The following is a 17,623-nucleotide window of genomic DNA, read 5'->3' as shown; positions in this document are numbered from 1 at the left end:
CAAAAGGAACTTTTGCACAATTTAATTCAGCTAGTCAAAGACAAAGTGCTGCGGCCCAAGACATGCCTGTTCTATCCATGATGGAAAAGTTATACATTTACAATATGGATGCTGGGTGGGGACAGACTCAATGGACCAAATATCTTTTCTTCATTTGGGGCTTGATGGTCTTATGCAAAATGGAGAACCTCACTCACTAGAAACATCCAACCATTCCAAAAGCTTGCACCTTCAAAACAGTAAGCAGATATGTTCTTAATCTGTGTTTTCAGCAGTGACAGATTGAAAATGGTCAGCTACAATGTGTCACTTGATGAAGATTATTTTATTTCAAACGTTTCTGTTACATAAGTCAGCAAAATTTGTTTCAGTATACAATCTTTAAACCACTACTCCATAAATGATTTATTTTGAATGTAACTACCCAAGGTTAACAAAAAAACACCCTTATCTATAACAAATATTTACTGGTGTTTTCACAGGCTAGTCTTGGAAACACGAGATTCAAAGTAAACTTTCACTCAACAGGACCATTGGAGCAATGACTCCACAAAATGCAGATTCCACAGTCAGGTTTTCCATGAGGGGAATGGAGCTGTACAATTCCTTTGCCCTCATTTCTTTAAGATCAGAAAATGCATTTTTTTTCAATATTAATTTCCTACACAAAATATACTATTTGCTTCAAAAAAACCATAAATTATATTATCGATATGATTTATGAGCACTGTCATCAAAACTATTTCTTAACAGTATAAATGTAGAACCAGAATAAAAGATTCTGAGATGGCTTGACAGGGTCAGTGCTGATTGGCTGCTTCCCCCAGCTGGTGAATCAAGAACTAGGGCCCATTGTCTTAGGATAGGATGTCAGCCAAGTAGGACTGCAGAGAGGGTCACTCAGAGGGTTGTGGATCTTTGGATTTCTCTACTCAGAAGGTTGTAAGTGCTCACTCATCGAGTATATTCAAAGTGGAGATCAATAGATTCTTGGACAAGAACAATGGGGATTGGATTGGAGGTCGAAGATTAGCCAGTGTTAGTAACAGAGCAAACTCATGGGGTTGAAGGTATGCTCCTGTTTCTTATATTATCTTTTTTTTTGTATGCACTGCAGCATTTAGAACCAAATGGCACAAGTACCACACTACAATCCCTCTCACTGCAGTGGACTGAGATTATTGTCTCTTTGGGTCACTAGGAGTTCTGAAGATCTTCCATCCAAGTAGCAAACAAAATGACCAAGTTCTCCAACTTATCTGTTCAGTATCATTCGTGGCCTATCCACAAGCAAAACAGGACAGCCCAAATATTGAGGAAATTCATTGTTCAAGGTTCAGAGGCGTTTTTCAGACTGTATTGTTAGTTACTTAGTTAATGTGGAACTTACAGTTCTTTGTGCTTCTCATCAGCCAGGATCTGGTCATTTGTCTTCAATCCATACCTTTAAATCAAAGTGAAAATATCAAACATTACTATGTAAATCTATACATCATTAATATTTCACATATGCATGAAACAACAAAAACTGACATTCTTGGCTACAATAAGTACTTCATGAAGGCAGAATACATTCTCCAGTCTGGAACAAGTTCATTCTTGTCTTGACCCATGTGCTTCTGGTAGAAAAAGCCAATATCTAATGTTGAGGAGATGGCACCTTTGTGAACTAAGTTTTCCGAGGATAGGATTTCTGGTAAAGTACCTAGTTCCCAGTAATTGATCATGTGACCAATCTGCCTTGGAGATAAACAATAGAAAAAAGGGTCAACAAGTTAATTATTGAGTCGAGTAGATTGTGGGTGTGCTTCTGTTTCAAACATACTTTTCAGGTTTTTTGATTTGAAGTTGAACTTGGAATAAGCTGGCTACACGGAACATCTCTTTCAGCCGAATTTAGTTGCAATTGTGTGTAGTTGCTAAAAGGATGAAAGCTCCTGTTAATTGAAGAAATCTACTACTAGTGAACTAAATTTCTGGTATGGACAAGCAATGGCAAGAGTTCTGGATGCAATTGTTAAAAAAATATTAGAACCAGGGGAGGAGTTCTGATCCAAGACATGCTTAGGATGCAAGTGATGCCTATATTGAACAGGAAGTTTGCAACTGTTGGATAGTTGGAGGAAATTTAAAAGGACACCTTCCCAGAAGTAAATGCAATCCCCAAGAAATATCAAAATAAAAGCGAAATATTGTGGATGCTGGAAAAATGAAATATTACAAAATGCTAGAAAAACTCAGTCTGGCAGCAACCATGGAGGGAAACAGAGTTAATGGCCGTAATTCTCTCAAAAAAATTCTACGTGTGAATTTGCATGAAAACTGGAGTAATTTAAGTTAGTTTTTTCAGTGGGAGTTCAGAGAAGAATCGCCCACACTCTGTGCACTGCAGAGGCCACCAACGTGAATATCATTAAATTTCAGGAGCACCGATCTGTCAGTGCTGAGCTTGGCGCATGCACAGTAGCCCCGCATTGTTAGTCTCCTGATTGCTGGCCAGCTCAATCACTGGCCAACCCCGCGACCCCTGCAGAACCGGCTCTACCCCCACCCCCCCGACGGCCCAATCGCTGCCACCCCCAACCATTCCCGGCCCACCTCAATCCCCAACCTCCCCCTCCCTCCCCTGCAGTCCCAACCCCCCACCCCACCCCATCACTGGCCTCCCTCTTTCCCCTACCGATCCCTATGCAGCGGAACATCCCCCACCGATCCCTATGCATCGGGACATCCCCCACCGATCACCCCCATCAGGCCCCAGCCCCGATATGTTCTGTCCCCTTGGCACTACCCCATGCCCAATGGGCAGTGCCAAGGCACCCCGAGCATTGGCACTTTGCCACTTGGGCACTGCCAGGGGGCACAGGCTGGCACTGCCAGGGTGCCAATGCCTAGGGGGCACCCCACCTTCTGGGGGCCCCCCGATTGCCAGCGGGGTAAGGTCGCTATCTCCCCGAAAATGGGGAGCTACTGTAATCTCCGCTGGAGTGAAACACTCTGGTGGGAGGAGAGATGCTCGCAAGCCTGGAGACATCAGTCCCAGGCCTGCTAAACACAATGAAATCCCCACATGCATACCTAATGCAGCCCTGCACCTATTTCCAGCGCAGAGCTGATGGTGCCAACAATCTGGCGCTGAGAGAGGAACTCGGGTCCGGACGCCCAGCACGGATTGCGCTAATCTGGCCCCACTGAAATCTCCCAGGAGAATCACCCCCAATGTTGAGTCCAGTATGACTCTTCCAGAAAACTGGAAGAGTAAAGCAAGAAATATTGACGTGAATGTTCAAAGCAGTATTCAGACAAAGAAGTTAATCTTTCAACTAAGTATCTGACTTGGGCTAATTCAGGGGTTAAGTAAAATGAATGTAAAAGGAAGTATCTGTGTTCATTGTACTTTTAATATCTTGAACTTAACTGATCATTTAAGACGCAGGGTAGTTGTTAGTACTCATAATCTTTAATTTGGATGCAGTAAAATGCCTTTGTTTTGAGCTGTGAACCTTGTGGCTTCATTCTTTTAGTAAATAACTGCGTTTGGAGTTCTAAAACACAACAGAAACCAGAACATAAATTCTTAACTAACAGAGTGAGGTCTAAATTCAGGAGAGCACTATAAATGAGAAAACTAATATATTTTCTCACTAACTTTCTTTTCCCAGCTGCTTCAAAGCTAATTTATAAATTAGAACACTGAAGTGTACTCAGTATGGGCAGGGGTGGTACTTATCACAGAGTGGTACAGAACAAACGAAGGCCATTTGTTCCACTGTTTTTCAATGAAGATAGAGCAGGGCAATTAGACTGGTTTGATTGCTCTGTAGCGAAATGGACTGGACTCAATGTGTCAAATGGCTGCCTTCTGTGTCAGAATGATCCCAGGAATGAAAAGCTTGACGTGTGAGGAGCGTTAGAGGACTCTGGGTCTGTACTCGGAGTTTAGAAAGATAACGGGGTCTTCAGTGAAACTTACTGAAAGGCCTGGAGAGTAAAAGGAAATGAAAAAGCAAATAGAGCAGAAGCAAAAGCGAATGGCCTGGACAGAGTGGGTGCTGGGAAGATGCTTCCATTCATAGGAGAGACTAGGAGCCAAGGGCATAGCCTCAGAATAAAGGGACGACCCTTTAGAACCAAGATATGGAGAGATTTCTTCAGCCAGTGGGTGGTGAATCTATGGAATTCACTGTCACAAAAGGCAGAAGAGGCCAGGTCATTTGAGTGTATTTTAGAGAGAGACAGATAGGTTCCCGATTGTTAAGAGAATCAAGGGTTACGGGGAAAAGGCAGGAAAATAGCGTTGAGACATTTATCAGCCATGATTAAATGGCAGAGCAGACTGGATGGGCCAAATGACCTAATTCAGCTCCTATATCTTATGGTCTGCTGCCCTTCTCCTTCTAAATGGTACTGTCATCGGCTTGGAAAGTGCTATCTAAGGATCGTTGTTGAGTTCCTCATAACCATAAGACTACTCTTAGTATTGTCAACGTTCAGATATTAAGTTTGTGGACAAAATAATCTGCCTTGCACTGAGAATTGCTTAGTTCATGATAGAAGTTATCAAATAAAGGAAACGTTATATAAAAAGCAATTGCCAAAAGTTTCAATCTTCAGGAGTTAACTTCCAGCACATGGCAAAATTCTGCACACACTCGAGAAAATTAAATGACATTCCTTGTGTGACACATTAAATATATTTTTTGCACATGTGAAACCAATTTATCTAATTATGGGGCAGGAGATACAAACCACAGCCCCTCCCATAGATGATGCCCAGTATTGAAGAACTATGAAGCACCAATATAATTGCTCCAACAAAACTAACAGTCCTTTTTTTGTCTTTGTCTTTATTCTGATGTTGTCTACTATGGCATTTAGTAAGCATGACTTCTGAAAGTCATCAAGTGGAAGTGAACACATAGGCCTCAATTTTGGACAAATGGCAAAGGAACAGCTTTCACTCTTCACATCACATACAGTTGCCCAGTAAATTTGCACAGCAAAGTTAGAAGGGATTTCTAACTTGCAGCATCTGATCCAATGCAGTGCTCTCCACACAATGATATGGGACATTTGTGAGCGGGTCAAGCTTCAGGGAAGCTCTTCAATCCATCCAATTGAAGAATCTTCACTGAGTGACACAGATTGCAAAACAGGAAATATAACATTTAAATAACAAAGAACAAAGAACAGTACAGCACAGGAAACAGGCCCTTCGGCCCTCCAAGCCTGTGCCGCTCCTTGGTCCAACTAGACCAATCGTTTGTATCCCTCCATTCCCAGGCTGCTCATGTGACTATCCACGTAAGTCTTAAACGATGTCAGCGTGCCTGCCTCCACCACCCTACTTGGCAGCGCATTCCAGGCCCCCACCACCCTCTGTGTAAAAAACGTCCCTCTGATGTCCGAGTTATACTTCGCCCCTCTCAGCTTGAGCCCGTGACCCCTCGTGATCGTCACCTCCGACCTGGGAAAAAGCTTCCCACTGTTCACCCTATCTATACCCTTCATAATCTTGTACACCTCTATTAGATCTCCCCTCATTCTCCGTCTTTTCAAGGAGAACAACCCCAGTCTACCCAATCTCTCCTCATAGCTAAGACTCCATCCAAGAATCATGTTGCCTCCATACCAGGCAACATCCTGGTAAACCTTCTCTGCACTCTCTCTAATGCCTCCACGTCCTTCTGGTAGTGCGGCGACCAGAACTGGACGCAGTACTCCAAATGTGGCCTAACCAAATCATTGCACAGGAAGCGAAATAAAGATTGGGGCATACAAATGGGATTGAAGATGAGACATGAAAAACGAAAACAAAAAAAAGTTTCTTGAAAAAGCAATTTTTCAAACATCTAAGTTAATTTTCTCCTGAGGGAATGAAATAGTATGCCTGTAAAATTCAGTTTTCGGGGTCAGCGAAGTAGTTTAACTTACCTTGCCATTATTACATGCTATCATTTTCGATAATACAGCCATAACTTTTTCATCAGTCTCTACAGTGAAAATAGTGGGCAAATGCGCCAAGTTCACAACATTACAGGTACAGTGTCTCAAACCTGCAACTTCAGGATCGAGTCCCCTTGCCGGTTTTCGGGTCGAGTGGTTCGGGCCAGGTTACAGGTCACTCAGACCAATGGGAGCACAGGAAAGCACGCAAAGCCAATAACTAGTCTGCACACCATCAAGGTAATGTAGCGCACAGGTACACAAGCTGGTACATTATTCCACTCACCTCATAGAAACATAGAATAGAAAAACTACAGCACAAAACAGGCCCTTCGGCCCCACAAGTTGTGCCGAACATATCCCTACCTTTTAGGCCTACCTATAACCCTCCATCCTATTAAATCCCATGTACTCATCCAGGAGTCTCTTAAAAGACCCTATTGAGTTTGCCTCCACCACCACTGATGGCAGCTGATTCCACTCGCTCACCACCCTGTGTGTGAAAACCTTTCCCCTAACATTTCCCCTGTACCTACCCCCCAGCAGCTTAAACCTGTGTCCTCTCGTAGCAGCCATTTCCACCCTGGGAAAAAGCCTCAGAGTCCACCCGATCTATGCCTCTCAACATCTTATATACCTCTATTAGGTCTCCTCTCATCCTACGTCTCTCCAAGGAGAAAAGACCGAGCTCCCTCAGCCTATCCTCAGAAGGCATGCCACTCAATCCAGGCAACATCCTTGTAAATCTCCTCTGCACCCTTTCAATCTTTTCCACATCCTTCCTGTAATGAGGCGACCAGAACTGAGCACAGTACTCCAAGTGGGGTCTGACGAGGGTCTTATATTGCTGCATCATTATCCCCGGACTCCTAAACTCAATCCCTCGATTGATAAAGGCCAGCACACCATACGCCTTCTTCACCACCTCCTCCACTTGCGGGGCCGATTTTAGAGTCCTATGGACCCGGACCCCAAAGTCCTTCTGATCCTCGACAGTACTAAGAGTCTTTCCCTTTATATTGTACTCCTTCATCCCATTTGACCTGCCAAAATGGACCACTACGCATTTATCTGGGTTGAAGTCCATCTGCCACTTCTCCGCCCAGTCTTGCATCCTATCTATGTCCCTCTGTAACTTCTGACATCCCTCCAGACTATCCACAACCCCACCAACCTTCGTGTCGTCGGCAAACTTACCAACCCATCCCTCCACTTCCTCATCCAGGTCATTTATGAAAATGACAAACAGCAAGGGTCCCAGAACAGATCCCTGGGGCACACCACTGGTGACCGACCTCCATTTAGAAAAAGACCCATCTATACACACCCTCTGCCTCCTTTGGGCAAGCCAGTTCTGGATCCACAGGGCAGCAGCACCTTGGATCCCATGCCCTCTCACTTATAATAATTAAAATTCATGCATGGCAGTTTAAGATATGTCAGTGTTCCTCGATCACTAATTTCTGGATAGCTGGATTTGAGGCCCTGTACAGTGATTGTTGCATATTTTCCTTGACAAAGACTGCAACAACTACTGCCTGCAGAACACCAGGGTGTCACTGTCAGCAAGTTACAGATTTCCACATTTACCAGCTTATGTATGGAACCCAAACGTTGCCAGTTTTACCCATTAGTAATATGGCCAATTAGTTACTAGCGAAGCAAAATCCAGACCGATCAGATACAGACACAAACATGAACTCAATACCCAAAAATACCCGCAAAATATTTTCGCACAATGTATATTTTAACGTTTGTAAAACCTCAGAAAACACAAACTAACACAAGAATTATAATGACCCCAGTATTTTGGCCTCCATAATGGTTAAAAAATTCTGTGATCAGCATTATCATTCGCGAGGACTTAGCACAAGTAAACAACTGAGTGTCTCAGCAATTATTAACTGGTGAAGGACGAATTAAACATCAATGCCATGTTCTGGATTACTAAATCAAGCAGAGAAATTTACCCAGCTGTTCGGAATTGATTTTTTTCAGAAAGATATCTGAAATATGTACTATATGCACTTGCATCTAGTTTTATGACCTTCCCACTTCACGTCTTTCAGCAAGATCAAATAAAATATTTAAGAATAAAGAAAATGCAAACATAAAACAACATGTCACAAAGAATCAACTCACTAATACAGAGATGGGGGTGGGCGGGAAGGGCTTTATGTTAAAGTTCATTGACTGTAAAGAATTTGTTGAGTTTAAACTATGACATTTTTTACACTGTCAAGAGTGATTCAAACTCATCAGACCAAAAAATGATTTATTCAACAGTGAGCATGTTCATTAAAGGATTGTAGACATAATACCCAAAAGACAGTAGTCCCAAAGCAAACTGGAGAAGCTGAACCATAGCATTCACTGATTTGTGGTGGGAAACTGGTTATTTTTCACAGCACCTGTCAAGCTCATCATTATTTAAAATAATCAATAGGTTCATATGCTTAATAATCAAGGCAACGCATCTTCATTGCCTCAGTATGGTTAACACCTTGTATAATTATAGTCCCAGTATTGCTCCTAAGCTTCCGGAAAGAACTTGTTGCTATCAATGAATTCTCTTTTACAAAGGACAACTTGGGCCTGGGATGGTACAGTAGTTGGGACAGTACAATAGTTAGCACTGCTGCCTCACAGTACCAGGGACCCATGTTCGATTCCAGCCTTGGGTGTTGTGTGTGGAGCTTGCTCCCTGTGTCTGCATGGGCTTCCTCCGGGCGCTCTGGTTTCCTCCTGCACTCTAAAGATGTGCAGGTTAGGTGGATTGGCCACGCTAAATTGTCCCTTAGTGTCCCAAGATGTGTCGATTCGGGGGATTAGCAGGGTAAATGCATGGGAATAGGGCTTGAGTAAGATGCTCTGTCAGAGTCGACACAGACTTGATAGGCCGAATGGCCTCCTTCTGCACTGTAGGGATTCTATGATTCAATGACACTGGAACCATAACAGATTCTCTAATATTGCACATTTTATGCAGAATTATTCTATAGCATTGTAACCTTTTACTGTTTGCAATCAGGACACTGAAGTGTATCTAAAAGTAGCCAATTTAGGTTATCAGTTGCATGATTTATTTTCAGAGAAAGCTTTATTTATTCAAAGCTTTTTCAGAGGCACAAATGGCACATAAAAGAGGTTTTTACTTTTGGAAATTATGAAATATACCAGAATATAGATTTTAAACATATATTTCTAAGAGATGTATTTCTCTCACTTTTCAATTCTCCTGCCCACACAGCAGCCCATTTTTAATTCAAACTGCAAGGACACCAGAAAGCCATTTAGGGGTCATGATTCACACATCCTCTGCCTGTAGGGAAGTCTCAAATCTCTGTTCCATATCCTTCCTAGGTGCTACCATTTCAGACAATACCTTGCATCTATATAGCATCTTTAACATAGTAAAACATCTCAAGGCACTTCATAGGAGCGATTATCAAATTAAATTCATACGAGATATTGGGACAGGTGGCCAAAACCTCTGAATTAGGAACACTGAGTGGCAAAGAGGTTCAGGGGGAACTCCAGAGCTTAGGATTTAACGCAAAAGACAAACAATAAACTCCGTAAAAATCCAATTAACTTATTCTGAATTAGACATTCACAGAATTTTGAAAGGAGGAGGAGGAAAATCTTTCATCCAGTTGGGGATCAAATTAAAATTCCAACTAAGAGCTAAGAGAAAGGTTAGGATAAATTATTCAAATAGTCATTTGATAGTACAGAACTTGAATATTGCTGAAAGAGATATTTTTTGTCAAAGCTGTTGTCTTGCATTGATCAGGACAACTCAAGAATACCAATGTCAGGGGAAACAACACACTTCTACTGTAAAAGAAAGTGCCGATTGGTTGGCAAGTGGACTCTGGTTGCGATAGTCTTGCCATAGAGGATGAACCAGTTTATAGTGATTGACAGTTAACTGCCAAGCATCACTTGAAATTTAATAAATTATTTGACTCATTGCTAAAGGCACTGCCCTGAGGAATGAACCTGCAACTAGCTGTCACTTATTTTGAAAGAGGTGTACTGTGTACACATGTACAATAGTCCACTTGCCAGCCAATCAGCACTCTTCTCATAACATATATTTGTTGTTTTCCATGGCATTGATATTCTAAGTAAATTGTCCTGATGAGTGCAAGACGAAAAGCTTTGACAAAAAGTCTTTATTCAGCAAATTATTCACAGAGATTTGCTAAAATGTATGAAAGTATAATTGAGGCATAAGAAGCAGGAGGAAATATTTGAAGTATAACAAGCCATGGGGTGAAATGGAAAGAGCAGCAAAGTTAATCTGGCACAGAATGGGCATACACACAATAGCAAGGGGTAGGCGATGGCACTGTGGCATTGTCACTGGACTAGCAATCCATAGACCTAGGGTGATGCTCTGAGGACCTGGGTTCAAATTTCACCATGGCAGATGTTGAAATCTGAATTCAATTTTAAAAAATCTAGAATTAGAAGTCTAATGATAACCATGAAATCAATGCCAATCACTGTAAAAACCCAACTAATTCATTAATGTCCTTTAGGGAAGGAAATCTGCTGTTACCTGGCCTACATGTGACTCCAGACGCACAGCAATGTGGTTGATTCTTAACTGCTCTCTGAAATGGCTGAGCAAGCCACTTCGTTCAGAACAATTAGGGATGGGGGCAACAAATGATGGCCTAGCCAGGGGTGCCCACATCCCATGAATGAATTAAAAAACGCTGAATGTACTCCTCCTGAGAACCTTTTATAGTTTTATGAAGTGAATACCTCGGAATAGCCGCACTGATTGTATCTAACAGTTGCTAATTTTCCATTATGGCAACGGTCAAGGAAATGCAAATATACGTAAGCACACATCATATCATCGTAATTGTGACAGCATGTTGATCAAAAAGAAACTAAAACAAAAATGGTCTTTTAGCTGATCCTTCCATCGAAATTATGACCCTTTAATCAGAATATCAAATTACCTCTTGAAAGACCCTAGGATTTTTTCTTACACTGCCCTGCTCAGAGACCTTTTTAGATATTAGTCACTCTTGTTGCATGAAGAACTTTCTGACATGAATCCTGAATTTCATTTAATTAGTTTGTAGTTATGTTCCTTGACCCAACAGGGACAAGTATTTTATGCAAGAAGATAGTAGATATCAAGCCATTGAGAGAACAATAAGGGGGGTGACAGCAAGTTTGGTTACAAATGTTTGATTTTAATAAAGTTTAAGAGGTGGAAAAGCAGGGAGGCTTAGGAAGTGGATTCCAATAAGGTTGAGATTGAACGTTCTGATATAGGTGGTAAGGCAGAGAAAAGAAGTGTGTGCAAAACATTTAGGATACAAGAGAATATAAATCGAGGCGCAGATGAGGTACTTTAACTTAAGAAAACAAATGATGTTTTTCATACATTGTGTCAACATTTTCTACTCTGTACATTGCATTACAAAGAGAGATGGTATAAAATTGTATTCTCTGAAATTAAAAAATTTAAGGGGTAGCTTAATCAAAATTTTCAAGGCATCAAGGGGAACAGATAGGATAGGTTGGAAAGTCTGTGACTATGCCTTTAAAAAAGCCAGGTCTTTCAGAAGTGAAATTAGGGAAAACCTCTGCATGCAAAGGATGTTAGAAATTTGGATAGTTGCCAGTTCAGTTGTTAATTTTAAATCTTAGATGGATAATTTTTTGTTAACCAAAGCTATAAGATACGTAGCGAGGACATAGGGAAAAGAGTGAAGGTGTTAATGGAGTTAAGTAGATCAGCCATGACCTCATTGAATGGTTAAATGGATTCAAGGGAATGATGCCCACATCCTATGAGAGAACAAAAAAAACTCACTGACATTTGCCCACAAAGTTTTTATAGGTTTTTGTGTGTTGTCTGATCCAGGGATCAGTGGTTTCTTGTAGCTGAGTAAGAAACAAAGAAGCTTTTCAAATAAAAGAATCCTTACAAAGCCTGACCAGCAGGATTTTGCTCTTTTGTCAGGTTTCCAAAAGGGTGCCAAAGAAAAGGTGCGGAGGATGACGGGTGTGTCTTGAAGCTGGAGGGCTAAAAGGAGTGGTTAACACTGCTGCTTTGCGATGTCGGGGGCCTGGGTTCAACTCCGGCCTTGTCTGCGTGGAGTTTGCACGTTCTCTCCATGTCTGCGTGGGTTTCCTCCGGATGCTCCAGTTTCCTCCCACAATCCAAAGATGTGCAGGTTAGGTTGACTGGCAGTGCTAAATTGCCCCTAACATATATATCCCAAGATATATAGGTTCGGGGCTTCGTGGGGGGAAGTCGGTGTAGGCTCAGTGGGCCAAATGGTCGTCTTCTGCACTGTAGGAATTCTATAACTAAATGGCTTGCAGTTTTATAGTCTTCCCTCTCACTGGTCTCCAAGACACAGGTGATAAAACTTTGACAGCACACAAGCTGTGGATAGCTCACTGTAATTTTGTTTTGAATACTCATTTGGTTGTGAAATAGGATAGCTAAGTGACACAGTACACTATTTTAAAGCAATGAGGGCGAACAACTGAAAATGTAAAAATCAATTTGGATTCAAATGCTCCAAACAAAATGGCACTGGGAACAAATTCAAAACACTTTGGATTTTCATAACTTAAACCAAAAAAATAAATTATTTTCCTTCAAAATTGAAATGTTAGGTAGGGTAAGGTAGGGCTAGAGTCAAGTCTGAACTCATTTTCGCCGGTCATCCACAGACACATGAACTTTCCAGCAGAGTGGTTAGATAATGATTAGAAAAGGGAACCTGAGCAATCATTTTATTCTCCCATCTCAGCAGCACTAAAGCAATAATCACATTATACTCTGGCAGACTGTTGGCAGAGGTCAAGAGTAAAATCAGGGGCCTTCTAGGATTCTATGATAACCAACTGAGTCATTAAGAAAAAACATTGTGGTAAAAATGAAATTCAGAACTACACAAAGGTGCGACAAATTTTATAAATGAATATGGTTAATGGTGACAAAAGTCAACTGATGCAGACAGGGGAGGTAAGATAAACGGTAACCCTCAATTCCTTTGCCATCTGTCTGTGATCAGTGTGCTTTTTCTTTGAAAAGGTGGACGTGCGTTTCTAAACCTCCAATAGAATAGTTAATTTAAAAAGCACAAGATGCAGACTTTCATGGGTTTAAACAGAGAGGATTATTTATTCACAAAACTCCAAAATATCTAAATGTTAGGTCTGTCAGGTATCACATACTCAAGAAAGCTACAATTAAAGATAACATAATTAAAGATTCGACAAGTGTTAAACCAAAAGAATAGTTGAGTGTCTTTGTGTGTCCAGTAAAGAGGAAGCTTTTCCTACTCTTGGATTGTAGTTCAGGTAAATTTAGATGGCGGGGGATCAGATATCGAGATCAATTCCAAGAGAAGAATGTTCAGCAAGTCATAAAATTAGGCACTCGTGGCTAGTGTGTCAGGGGTCCAATTCTTTACAAGTGAGCTCGGAGCTTTGGAATCAGACTGGAGGCCTTTTAAAAGATTTTTAAACCTTTTGGTTCTTAAAAGACAAAGATGTAACAACTTCTGTACCTGCAGAAGCAGGAAAAAACTTTTTACAAAAATATAAATTGGAACCATTTCCCCACAAAAGGTTCAGTCTCCTATATGCAAACTTCAGGAGACCCAAGACTCGATAATCAGCAAACATATCCAATCAATACATGTCGCAATATCCTTCCCAATCAGTAATTTAACAAATGCCTTCTTGAAAGCACACTTATTACATCAAACAGTAGGATAGTCCATAGGACAAGCTTCAAAAGAAATACTTGCTGCTATTGTATCTCATTTGCCCACATAACCTATAGAACACAGAACAGTACAGCACAGGAACAGGCTCTTTGACCCACCTCGCCTGCGCTGACACATGACGCCTTTCTAAACTAAAGACCTTTTTGTCTCTACGTAGTCCCTTTCCCTCTATTCCCTGCCTATTCTGTCAATATGCCTCTTAAATGTTGTTAGTGCTTTTATCACCTCCTCTGGCAGTGCATTCCAGGCACTTACCACCCTCTGTGTAAAAAAAAACTTGCCTCTCACTTCTCCTTGAAACTTTCTCCCTGCAAACATAAACTTATGTCCCCTAGTAATTGACATTTCTATCCTGGGAAAAAGGCTCCAACTATCCATGCCTCTCATAATTTTGTAAACTTTTATCAGGTTGCCCCTCCGCCTCAGACACTCAAGTGAAAACAAACCAAGTTTGTCCAGTCTCTCCTCATAGCTAATATCCTCCAAACCAGGCAACATCCTGGTAAATCCTTTCTGTATCCTCTCCAAAGTCTCCACATCCTTCTGGTAGTGTGGCGACCAGAGCTCTATGCAGTATTCCAAATGTGGCCTAACTGAAGTTCTATACAGCTGCAATATGACTTGCCAATTTTTATAAACTATGCCGACTGATGAAGGCAAGCATGCCATGCACCTGCTTGACCACCTTATCCACGAGTATTGTCACTTTCAGGGAATGTGTACGCCTCGATTCCGCTGTATGTTAATACTTCTATATGTTTCATTTTATTCCTACCATCGTTATTTATTTGATAAGCTTACTTAAATCAACTACAGGCAATTCTTTCATGTTTCTGAAAGCAAAAATTACATCGCCCTGAGACTACTATTCTCCAAACTTTCACCGCAATTATTTCTTCACTTGTATTTCATAGACAAGTCTCCATATTTCCAAGTATAGCGTTCATTGTCTTATGATTTAGGCTTGCTAGAAAGCAACAGCAATGACAGTGGCAGTGGTGTGAGAGCAAATTCTGCCTTCCTAAAAGAGGATCACAATCCACTGTTGTTCCTTTAAGACAGTGCCTCAGCGATTCTAATAATCTTGCTGCGATACACTGTAAGCCTCGTTTGCGCATTGCAACCCATTTACATGCTGGAAGCAGTCTGAGTTTAAATGATAGCAAGCTGCTCTTGCTGCCTACTTTTGCCCATTTTCTCATTATGTGCAGATCCAGCTTCTAAGCCATCCTGAAAATTACACACAACATTGTGTCGAAGTTGGTAGCTGAGTGTAAAATCAAGCGATAATGCTGTATCGCTTTCATAACTTTTTGCGCTTCTTTCACAGTCAGACCAGATTGCACTTCTTGTGTATCTGAAAGGAAAAAGGCACATGAGTAAGGTTGAATGTAGGGACGGGGGAAACTAACATCATCCACAATCTGCAAATCCAAAGACAGTGTGGGAAATGAAGGAGATGGGTTGTGAGAAGGAAGATAAGTATGAACATATTGTCAGCTTTGATGGCTTCAGCCCCTCTGCTGGAGATGGCCTCAGCAATGGTGGTCCAATAATGGCCAGCACTACCAGGCTCTCCATGGGGATCACAGTATGCAGACATGCCTGATCCCTCCAATTAGCTCTCATTATATTCGATTGTGCACCATCTTGCCATGCAAGAGAAAGTGAAGTGTGTCAGTGAATAAAAGCAAAAGATTTTGGAAATACTCAGCAATCGGGCAGCATATGTGGGGAGAAACAGTTTCCAACATTGTTTTTTTATTTCAGATTTTCAGCATTGCAGTCATTTACTTTTGTGTCAGTGAGTCTTGTCCAATCTGTTTGGCTATTGTGGCTGCCATGGTGAAAAAGCAGTATGTGCAAGTCATGAGATGTGAGTGTAGGGCTTGAAGCAGTGCTAAGTATGTGAGGGTGAAGTGTATGGTATGTGTGTGCTAGGTACGAATCACAAGTGTTAGATTATTGGCAGGTGAGTAATGGGGGTGTTGTGATTTGAGCAATGTCAGAAGGTAGGGGTGTGCTTGGTAGGATATGGTATTTGAAAAATGCATTCACTGATCTTGACAACTCGTGAGGTTTCCGAACTTCTTGCAGCATTGCATCCAGTTCCTAAGAGCTTGACTCCTCCGCCAGCCTCCATGGCTATCTGCTCCCACTGTCTTTTTACCAGGCATCTGGAGGGTTTCGTGATCCCCTGCAGATATGTATCTCCTCCTTTATAGCTCCTTCATCAATGCCTTCAGCACAACATGTGAAAACTTGGAGCCCATGTGCTCCCACAATGTCTCCTCAGTCTTTCTCGTCAGCTCAGAGGATTTCCAAGAGCTACTTTGGCCACAATGGCTGCAGGATGCTTTAACTAGTGCTAGCCACTTATAATATTGGCTGGACACCTGAAGGGGCATTACTAACACTGGCTGGATTCTGCAATCATGTTACAGCAGGCAGCACTAAGTTGGCATGTTGCCTGCAATGCAACCAATGAGCACAGGTAAATTGTGCTTATGATCCCCCCCACCGCCACTCCCCTCAACCAGTTTCTAGGCCTATCAAATTTAGCCCCACAACCCAGAGAACTGTTTATTTCAAGCAGAAACAGCAAAGCTTATACTAATTGGGATACAAGAATACAAAAAAAAAATTTACAAATCACAATTCACTAAGGTGCACTGAAGGGAATTAAAAAGCTATGAAGCCAGATTTCTTTACATTTTTTTATATTATCGTAGAAGAAATCATAGAAGCCATACAGTGCAAAAGGAGGCAATTTGGCCCATCAAGTCTGCATCAACAAGAATTCCACTCAGACCCTATCCCCATCACCTCACATACTTACACTGCTAATCCCTCTATCCTACGCATCCCAGGACACTAAGGGGCAATTTAGCATGGCCAACCAACCTAACCTGCACATCTTTGGAGTGTGGGAGGAAACCGGAGCACCCGGAGGAAACCCCACGCAGACACGGGGAGAATGTGCAAACACCACACAATGACCTAAGCTGGGAATCGAACCCAGGTCCCTGGAGCTGTGAAGCAGCAGTGTTAAGCACTGTGCCACCGTGCCACCCCTAACTATGGAAAAAAATCATTCACTAAAATCCTGCATGGAACTTACCTTGACAAAAACAAAGAGGATACTCTTCTACCTTCCAAGTGAATCAATGCCTTAAATCCATCAAATGCAATGAACAAGGCCGTGCCTTTGGTCCATTTATTCCATTAAATTAACACATACAAATGGTCTGCAATATGTGGTTTTACTTACCAAATTTGTTTTTAAAACCAGGCTGACGTCACTGGTTTTCTGTGCCTCTGTGGACAACTGTGCATGCACAGACATGTTTTTGTGGCCATCTTTGTGGGCAATTTGCATTGGCAGGAGACAGAGTTGATAAATAACCTAGACTTTAAAGCCATCCAGTAAATGTAGACAGGCCTCTGATAGCATCAGGCTAACATGTTTATATTGATCTTTCAGTTACCTTTATCACATGCTGCAGCATGAATTTCAACTGTCCCCGAAGGCAAACCAACTGGAATTCAAATGACTTGTACTAGCCCCAAGTACTCCAGACAAATCACATTTGCAGAGCTCCCCACTTCAAATGGGTGGCAAATATATGAGAATTTTGAATCTGCCAAATCAAAACTTACACGCAAATCAGTCAATACAAAAGTAAGCCAATCACATCATTATTTAAGTTTCACTTATTCCTTGCTGTTCATTATATGAAGATTCTGGCTTGGCAAACTGGTTATTTGTATCATGACTGGATTTCAAGAGGCCATTAATAAAATAAAATTAGATAAAACTGTCCAAGTTCATCCACTTGTTCTACTTGCATCACCTTGCAACTTACTAATGTCCCCCTCACTAACAACCTATG

At 41.6% G+C, this 17,623-nt stretch overlaps 1 protein-coding gene across 7 annotated transcripts in view; it reads right to left on the bottom strand.

Annotated features, from left to right (window-relative positions):
* LOC144480265 (adenosine kinase-like) overlaps window positions 1–17,623 on the bottom strand; it is a 245,312-nt gene that overhangs the window by 188,481 nt on the left and 39,208 nt on the right. For all 7 annotated transcript variants that reach the window (XM_078199586.1, XM_078199584.1, XM_078199590.1 and 4 more), the window contains exon 3: window positions 1,391–1,444. In XM_078199586.1, the coding sequence (XP_078055712.1) occupies window positions 1,391–1,444 (54 nt within the window). The remainder of the gene's footprint in view (window positions 1–1,390; window positions 1,445–17,623) is intronic.

The sequence above is a fragment of the Mustelus asterias genome, chromosome 28, assembly GCF_964213995.1.
Source record: "Mustelus asterias chromosome 28, sMusAst1.hap1.1, whole genome shotgun sequence".
NCBI classification, from domain to species: Eukaryota; Metazoa; Chordata; class Chondrichthyes; order Carcharhiniformes; family Triakidae; genus Mustelus; species Mustelus asterias.
The sequence above is the reverse complement of the archived record's forward strand: the minus strand, read 5'-3'. Positions and strand labels throughout refer to the sequence as shown.